The sequence below is a fragment of the Arachis duranensis genome, chromosome 2 (assembly GCF_000817695.3).
Source record: "Arachis duranensis cultivar V14167 chromosome 2, aradu.V14167.gnm2.J7QH, whole genome shotgun sequence".
In the NCBI taxonomy this organism is placed as follows: domain Eukaryota; kingdom Viridiplantae; phylum Streptophyta; class Magnoliopsida; order Fabales; family Fabaceae; genus Arachis; species Arachis duranensis.
The window spans coordinates 89,098,418-89,107,553 of record NC_029773.3 but is presented as its reverse complement, the minus strand read 5'-3'; the positions used below and the strand labels follow the sequence as shown (position 1 = coordinate 89,107,553).

At 43.8% G+C, this 9,136-nt stretch overlaps 1 protein-coding gene across 1 annotated transcript; it reads left to right on the top strand.

The window, feature by feature from the left end:
* The first annotated feature begins 3,678 nt into the window (after positions 1-3,678).
* Positions 3,679-8,205, top strand: LOC107475858 (uncharacterized). The gene has a single exon (XM_016095534.1). It carries the CDS (start codon positions 3,679-3,681, stop codon positions 8,203-8,205), a length of 4,527 nt encoding a protein of 1,508 aa, XP_015951020.1.
* Positions 8,206-9,136: the final 931 nt, after the last annotated feature.

Genomic DNA, 9,136 nt, shown 5'->3' with positions numbered 1-9,136 from the left:
CACTTTGCCATGGAGATAGAGAATCAAGTATACGACAATTATTTCAATTAGTGTTCAAAATTCTACATGGGACCATATATAATAGGCAGTTTATAAAAAAGGTAGAAGGGGCTCATTCATCTTTTGGGATGAATATTTTCAAGTGCTTCAAAATGTGACTTTTTGGTTAATCACAACCATTCATTTATTAAGTGGGAAACTTTTGATGATACTTGTTTCTAGACAGAATTTTCCATTAACTGCATGGTAGCTACCCAAACAAAACAAATAGATAAATACAAATTAAAAGATGAGGAGGTAATGTGGTTCCAAAACTGAGAACTAATTTGTAGATATGGAATTATGGATCATTTACCCTACTATATTGTACGGTCAAAGTTATTCCATACTTCTTGTATTAGGTTTAATTAAACTTATTTTTTTATATTTTTGTAAAAAAAATTGTCAAATTCATGGATTTAAGTTTATTGGTTTAATTAAGAAGGCAACCGAAGGATTACCATGTGTTCATAACACGCAGCGGAAGAAAAGAAAGTAATCCTTAAAGATCTATTTTGTGCGTAAACTTTATTCCTATAATATAATATAATAGTAGATCAGATTGAAATACCTGAGTACGCTAGTAAAAATCTTTTTCTCCTTCGATGGTACGAAGGCACTATGCGTATCCACACCGAGACCAACATTTGCTGTCAACCCCTTGACCAATGGACATCTGATCTAAATTGAGAAACCTCTTGCAACTCTTTGCACACCATAAAATTCTTCTCTAAGAATTAGTCTCACATACATTTATGTGCATAGAGGTAAAGGAATAACAACCCTTGTTATTCTCTCTGTCTTTCTCATGTTTTTCTCTACTCTTGGCATACCTATATATAGTATGAGATTTGTTGTTGATTTTAAATTTGAATCTCAATTCAATTTTAAATCATATCTTACTATTTTAATTTGAATCTTTCAAATTTATGAATCATATCATAACTTAATTTGAAACAGAATCAGTTAGAATCTCATCCAACTTTATAATTCAAATTTAGAAATAGAATAACTAATTATTCTCAAATCTCATTTAATATTCTCAATTATCATACTATTATTATATTTTTGGTGCTAGCAAAAAATATAATAATATTCCATTTTGAATTAATATAATTATTTATTTGATTAAATCAAAATAATAATTAAATAATTCTATAGCAAATATTAGAACACTCGTTAGTGTGTGACCCTATAGGTTCATTACTAAGCGGGTAGTTAATTAGTCTTACTAAATTTACTAATCAAGGTTGGTGTCTAGCAACACTCCTCAATGACCCGATAGTATGAAGTAATATATTTTTACTAAGAATCTTAGAAGAACAAAGTATAATTTCTTCCATCTTTCCAGCTCTTGGTAACGCTAAGAGTATGGTTTAGTTGTCAAACTCTAACTTATTACCATTATTATAATGAACTGTGAATGACCTAAGAAACTCATTTCTTCATTCATTCAATCCCCTTGGCCAAGGTTTTATTCATCTGAGTCATTATAATCATAGAGCTCAAACTCTTTACCGAGAGTTGACGGATTCCTTATTGACTAATCATTAATTCTACAAGTATTTAAATTATACCCAATATCCATTCAACTAGCACCCTAGGGTATTAGGTGTCCGGAATCAAAGTATAATAAATACATTGTTAATTACTATGACAGTCGCAGGTCAAAGGAAACTCTATTACTATGTTCATCTTGAGAATATCCTATTGACAAATATCCGGTAATTATAACCATTAGAAATTCTTAAAGTGAGTCAGTTCAATGGTCATATCTCTATATGCACCATCTATATATATAATTTAATAAATGAGATCTATTAATCTTCATCCAATGAAGACCATTATATATATATTGCTCTTTCCGGATTATTAATGCCCTTTTTAATAATCCTATGACCAAGAACAATTTAGATTAAATTATAAAAGATTTATTTCTCAATATTATGATCACTATCATAATAATAAATCTCTAAATTTAATCTAGGACGTTATTATATTAACATTTTAATATAATAACAATAATAAATTATTTGAAACATGATTGATTGGATTGTGGTCATACTCCTTATTCCCAACAGCAACTATATATTAAATATACATAAATTTCTAAAATAAAAGTCTAACTTGTTTAAGAAAAATCTGCTAAGCTAAATGAGTGTAAACCAACCCCGTTTATTTTTTATTTTTATTTAAATAAAAAACTTTATTAAAAAACTAAAAAAAAAATCAATTTTTAGGCTAAACCGCTAAAGTATCAACTTTGAGCCAATTTTTTATAATAGATTGTTGAGTTAAAATTTGAAATATTTTGGTTAAAACTTAAGAAATTTGACTTAGATTGTTAAAAATATTGTTAAAAATGGGAGAAAAGAACAAAAAAATTAAGAGAAAGTATGGGAAGATAATGAGTTTGGTGTATAATGTGTATAATAGAAATGAACTTGAAATTATAATAAGTTAATAATTAATTTAATTAATTCTTAATAATTTTGAATTTTAAATTTTAAAAACATAAGGATTTGGTTATGAGAAAGTTACGTATTCTTTCACTTTACGCGTGCAAAGAACGTGCTGCAGATTATTCTTATCCGACCGTCTCTTCCACTCTTTTCGAACTAACGCCACGAAGATCACCACCATCCGCCGCCATAAAGCAACCCGATGCCGCCAACTGTCTGAGAACGTCCAACGAAGACACCCCCTTCGCGCACGATACGTCCGTTGCCGCCATGGCCGTCGCCACCTTGAACGACGTTGCGGCCTGGATCCTCCTTGCCCTCGCCATAGCACTCACAAGGAAGGCCGACAGCAGCAGCGGCCACAAAAGTCCCCTGGTGTCCGTGTGGGTTCTCCTCTTCAGCTTGGCGTTCGTCATCTTCATGATGACGGTTATCTGACCGGCGATGAAGCTGGTGGCACAGCAATGCTTAACCCTCGCCAAAGTGATGATGTAGAGATTCGTGACGGTCCTGATCAGGATCCACTCGATCTTCGGTGCATTAGTGTTCGGATTGACGATACTAAAGGGAGGAAATTTTGCAGAGAGGCTGATAGAGAGGATTGAGGATTTCGTGTCCGGGTTGTTGTGTATTTCATTTCGAGTGGGTTGAAGATTGACGAATTTAGATGCTGATATTCAATTTACTAGGTATGTAGATGGTTATTTTAATTCTTAATTGGAAGGTTATTTTGTTTGATTCAGTTTAAGTATATACGATTGTTACGGATCCGGTCCGCGGTTCCCGGGCCCATAACCGAACCCGAACCCGGCTCCTCGGGTCGATCCGATTCATCTCTCTAGAAGGCCCTGAACCGGCCCTCCAGAGCTCCTAACTAACTTTCAAATTCGAACGTCCCTCTTATCTTAGCCAGATAAGATAAAGATAAGATAACCACCACCGCATATAAATAGGGGACTCAAGTCCCTCCAGGTATTCATTCATTCCACACACCTTATACCTCTTAGATCCATTCTGACTTGAGCGTCGGAGTGTCTTTGCAGGTACCTCCCCTCCTCTCCATCTGGACGATCCAACATCCGACTCAACCTGCAGGTTCCCGATCCTCCTCCTAGATCGTACTAGAGACATTCTGTACATTGGCGCCGTCTGTGGGGACCTGCGACAGTCAAACCGGATGGAGGGCATCCTGGAGGATAACCCATCAAGCCAGGACGACTCCCAACCGCGTCGTCCGACCTCAGAACACCAAGAAGCCACAAACCAAGCAAAAATAGCAAGCACCGTCCACCACGTAAACGAACACATCACGACGGACCCACAACATCCTGAGAAAGCCAGGGACAAAGCGGCACAAATCATCCAGGATCTCTGTCTCCGGGTCCAAGAACTTGAAGGCAAACTAACTAACCGAGAAAAATACAACAACGAGCAGGGAAGCCAGGCAACTTCCAGGTCAAGATCCCATCGCGGCAGGTCGCCAATCCGGCAACATAACAGGAGAGATAATCGCAGCACCTCACGCAACCACCGACGCGAGAAATCGCCTGAACGGCGATACGACAAGAAACACCATCGCAGCGCTTCTCGGGATCTAAATCGTCAACACGATTCGGACGAAGACCGGAGATACCGGAGCACCAAACGCACGAGAAGCGACCACACCATAATGGGAGCTACACCCTTCACAGAAGGAATTTTAAGAGCAAAACTCCCCAGAGGTTTCGATAAACCCACCGACATGAAGTACGACGGGACCAAAGACCCTCAAGAACACTTAACAGCCTTCGAGGCCAGAATGAACTTGGAAGGAGCATCCGACGCAGTCCGATGCAGAGCCTTCCCAGTAACCCTTGCCGGACCAGCGATCAAATGGTTCAACGCCCTCCCAAACGGATCCATAACCAGCTTCCACGACATCACAAAAAAATTCATGGCCCAGTTCACAACCCGAATCACCAAGGCCAAACACCCCATCAGCCTGTTCGGGGTCACACAAAAGCAAGAAGAATCCACAAGAAAATACCTTGACCGCTTCAACGACGAATGCCTGACGGTCGACGGACTCACGGACTCCGTCGCCAGCCTCTGCCTGACTAACGGGCTCATGAATGAAGACTTTCGCAAACATCTCACAACCAAACCAGTATGGACCATGCACGAAATCCAGAACGTCGCCAAAGATTACATCAACGACGAGGAAGTCAGCCAGGTCGTCGCTGCCAACAAACGGCAGCACGTCGCCACCCAACACGGCAACCCGACTCCCCGTCCTAACGCACCACCCAAAGAAAACCAACGAGACCACCTTAGACCGACCCACCGACCACCAAGAATAGGAAAATTCTCCAATTACACCCCCCTAACAGCACCAATTACTGAGGTATACCACCAAATAGCAGATCGAGGCGTCATCCCTAGGGCCCGACCACTCAAGGAAAGGACAGGAGGAAACAATGCCCTCTACTGCGACTATCACCGCGGATACGGCCACAAAACACAAGATTGTTACGATCTTAAAGACGCTCTTGAGCAGGCCATACGAGACGGCAAACTCCCAGAGTTCGTCAAAATCATCAGAGAACCAAGGCGCGCCGACAGAGACAAATCACCAGAAAGAGAAGGACGCAACCCGAGAACTCAAAAACCACCCTCCAGAGAAAACCCCGAAGAAGATCCGACCATCATAGTGAACGTCATCACGGGCAAGGACGTGTCAAATAAATCAAAACTAACAATGAAAAAAGACCTCAAGATAATGGCCGTCAAGTACCACGACCCAGTCACCATTTCCGACAGCACGATAGCTTTCTTACCCGAGGACTGCCAACACGGCACCTCGGCCGAAGACGCCCCCTTCGTCATATCAGCTCGAATCGGAACAGGACTAGTAAGAAGAATACTGGTGGATACCGGTGCCGACTCCAACATCCTCTTCCGAGGAGCCTTCGACAAACTCGGACTCCGCAACGACAACCTCCAAACGCACCGCCACGGCGTCACAGGCCTCGGAGACAACTTCCTCAAGCCAGACGGCTCAGTTACTCTTCCCATTACCATAGGAACAAGCAATAAGAGAAAGACGATCTTATCCGAATTCGTCGTCCTAAAAGACTCCACAGCCTATAACGTCATTCTCGGGAGAAAAACGATTAACGACTTCTCAGCAGTCATCTTCACCAAATACCTCCTCATGAAATTCAGGACCGACGACGGCACCATCGGAACCATTCACGGAGACCGGGAAATCGCCGCCGAATGCGACAACAATAGCTTAGCCCTAAGGAAAAAATCCCGGGACGCAGCTGGAATATTCCTTGCCGACCTAGACGCACGACTAGACGGCCAACCTAGACCGGAACCAGAAGGGGACATGGAAAAACTACAAATAGGGCCAACCAAAGATGAATACACGTTCATCAACAGAAACCTCCCACACGACCTCAAAGAAGAACTCTCACAACTTTTGAAACAAAACAAAGACCTATTCGCATTCACACCAGCCGATATGCCGGGAATAAGTCCCGACCTGATGTCTCACCATCTGGCAGTAGACCCCCTAGCCAAACCCGTGGCGCAAAGAAGACGGAAAATGTCACCAGACCGAGCTGCCGAGGTCCGAAAACAAGTAAAAGCCCTACTTGAAGCCAACTTCATCCGAGAACTCCCTTATACGACCTGGCTAGCCAACGTCGTACTAGTCAAAAAGTCTAACGGGAAGTGGCGAATGTGCGTTGATTACACAGATCTCAACAAAGCATGCCCGAAGGACGCCTTCCCCTTACCAAACATCGACGGACTAGTGGATGCAGCATCCGGACACCGGTACCTCAGCTTCATGGACGCATATTCCGGCTACAACCAGATCCCGATGCACCGACCAGACGAAGAAAAGACAGCATTCATCACCCCAGACGGAACCTACTGCTATAAAGTAATGCCCTTCGGCTTGAAAAACGCCGGAGCCACCTACCAGCGACTCGTTAACAAAATATTTCGCAACTTAACCGGAAACAAAATAGAAGTCTACATAGACGATATGCTCGCCAAGACGGAATCTGATGAGCAACTAACCGACTACCTAAAGGTCATAATGAACACCCTGCGAAAACACCAAATGCGACTCAACCCAACAAAGTGCGCCTTCGGAATGGAAGCAGGAAAATTCCTCGGATTCATGATCACACAACGCAGAGTTGAGGCAAACCCGGAAAAATGCCGTGCCGTCCTCGAGATGACAAGTCCCAAAAACCTCAAAGAAATCCAAAAACTCACCGGCCGACTAACCGCACTATCCCGATTCCTCGGAGCTTCGGCACAAAAGGCAATCCCTTTTTTCAAACTTATGAAAAAAGGAACCCCCTTCAAATGGGAGACAGAATGCGAAGAAGCTTTCCAACACTTCAAGAAGGTCCTAACGGAACCTCCAATCCTCGCAAAACCTCAAACAGGGGAAACACTATACCTGTACCTCTCCATAACGGAAGAAACAATCGCAGCAGCACTCGTCCGGGAAAACGAGAAAAAGGAACAGAAACCCATATACTTCATAAGCAAAGTCCTACAAGACACAGAAGCCCGCTACTCACGATTGGAAAAACTGGCTTTCGCACTCCTCTCAGCATCCCGACGACTACGACAATACTTCCAGGCCCACCCCATAACGGTCCGAACCGACCAAGCGGTCAAACAGGTATTACAGAAACCCGACCTAGCGGGAAGAATGTTAGCATGGTCCATCGAATTGTCCCAATTCCAGATCAAGTTCGAACCCCGGAACGCCATCAAAGCACAGGCCTTGACCGACTTCATCGCTGAGATGACCCCGACCAAACTGACATCCGAACCATGGAAACTGCACGTCGATGGCTCATCAAACTCCACTCACGGAGGCGCAGGAATCATACTCGAAAACCAAAACGGGATCACAATTGAACAATCAATAAAATACGATTTTCCAGTATCAAATAACCAAGCAGAATATGAGGCCCTCTTAGCAGGCTTGAACCTAGCCCGGGAAGTCGGCGCAAAGGTACTCGAAGTCAATACCGATTCCCAGGTGGTGTGCTCCCAAATCAATGGGAGCTACCAAACCCGAGACCCCCTGCTCCAACAATACCTCAATAAAGTAAATGAATTAAAAGAAGGATTCGAAAACGTCTCCATACAGCACGTCCCCAGGGAGCGAAACGCCAGGGCAGACCTACTCTCCAAGCTAGCCAGCACAAAGTCAGGACACGGCAACAGATCGCTAATCCAGGAGACCGTCAAGTCGCCTTCCGTATCAACAGAAATCAACGCACACCTAACTTCCTCAAGTCGGGAGTCTTGGACATACCGTATCTTGCAATATCTCCGCGACGGAATCCTCCCACCAGATCCGAAAGAGGAAAGGCGAATAAAGAGAGAAGCCGCCAACTATACCATCATTGCGGGACAACTATACAAACGCGGATTCTCGCAGCCCCTACTCAAATGTGTCGAACCCGGGGACACGGAATACATACTCCGCGAGATCCACGAAGGATGCTGCGGTCACCACATCGGGGGAAAAACGCTAGCCCAAAAAATCACCAGAGCCGGCTACTTCTGGCCCACGATCATTCGAGATTCCATACAACTAACAAAAAGCTGCGACAAATGCCAAAGGCATGCCAATATCCACCAAAGCCGCCCCACACCAACTCAGTATTATCTCGGCTGAACGGCCATTCGGCAGTTGGGGAATCGACCTCGTCGGGCCCTTCCCCACGGCACCCGGCCAACTCAGATATCTCGTCGTCGCCATAGACTACTACACCAAATGGATTGAAGCCGAGCCCCTGGCCTCTATCACGGCTACCCAATGCCGGAAATTCGTCTGGCGACAAATCATTACCCGATTCGGAATCCCCGAAGTCATCATCTCCGACAACAGAACCCAGTTCACAGACAAAAAATTTAGAGAACTCCTAGAAGGATTGCACATATCCCATCGCTTCAGCTCGGTAGAACATCCCCAAACAAACGGACAAGTGAAATCCGCCAACAAAATCATCGTCAAAGGACTTAAGAAACGACTTGACGAAGCCAAGGGACTATGGGCAGACGAGCTGGGATCAGTCCTATGGTCATACCGAACGACACCCCAAACGAGCACGGGAGAAACGCCCTTCCGATTAACATACGGCGTGGAAGCAGTCATCCCAGTAGAAATTGGGAACCCCAGCCCTAGAAGAACAGTTGGAGGTAACAACGAAGAAGCAGAACGAGATCTCGTGGACGAAGAAAGAAGCATAGCCCATGTCAAAGAATTAGCACTCAAACAAAGGGTCAGCCTAAGGTACAACCACGACGTTATCCGACGAGAATTCGCGGATAACGACCTCGTCCTACGACGAAACGATATTGGTCTTCCGACCCCAGGAGAAGGAAAACTCACCCCCAATTGGGAAGGACCATACAGAATCAAGGCCATAATTGGAAAAGGAGCATATAAACTCGAACGACTAGACGGCAGCGAAATACCGAGAACTTGGAACGCAGCCAACCTACGAAGATACTATACTTAAATAAGTCTCCCCTTGTTTTTTAAGTCACCATTTGTTTTTCTGTTTCTCTTTTATTTTATCTTTTAGAACCTCGGGTACTCTTTC

Coding starts and splice junctions, on each gene's coding strand:
- LOC107475858 (XM_016095534.1), top strand. CDS start 3,679: ATGGAGGGCATCCTGGAGGATAACCCATCAAGCCAGGACGACTCCCAA.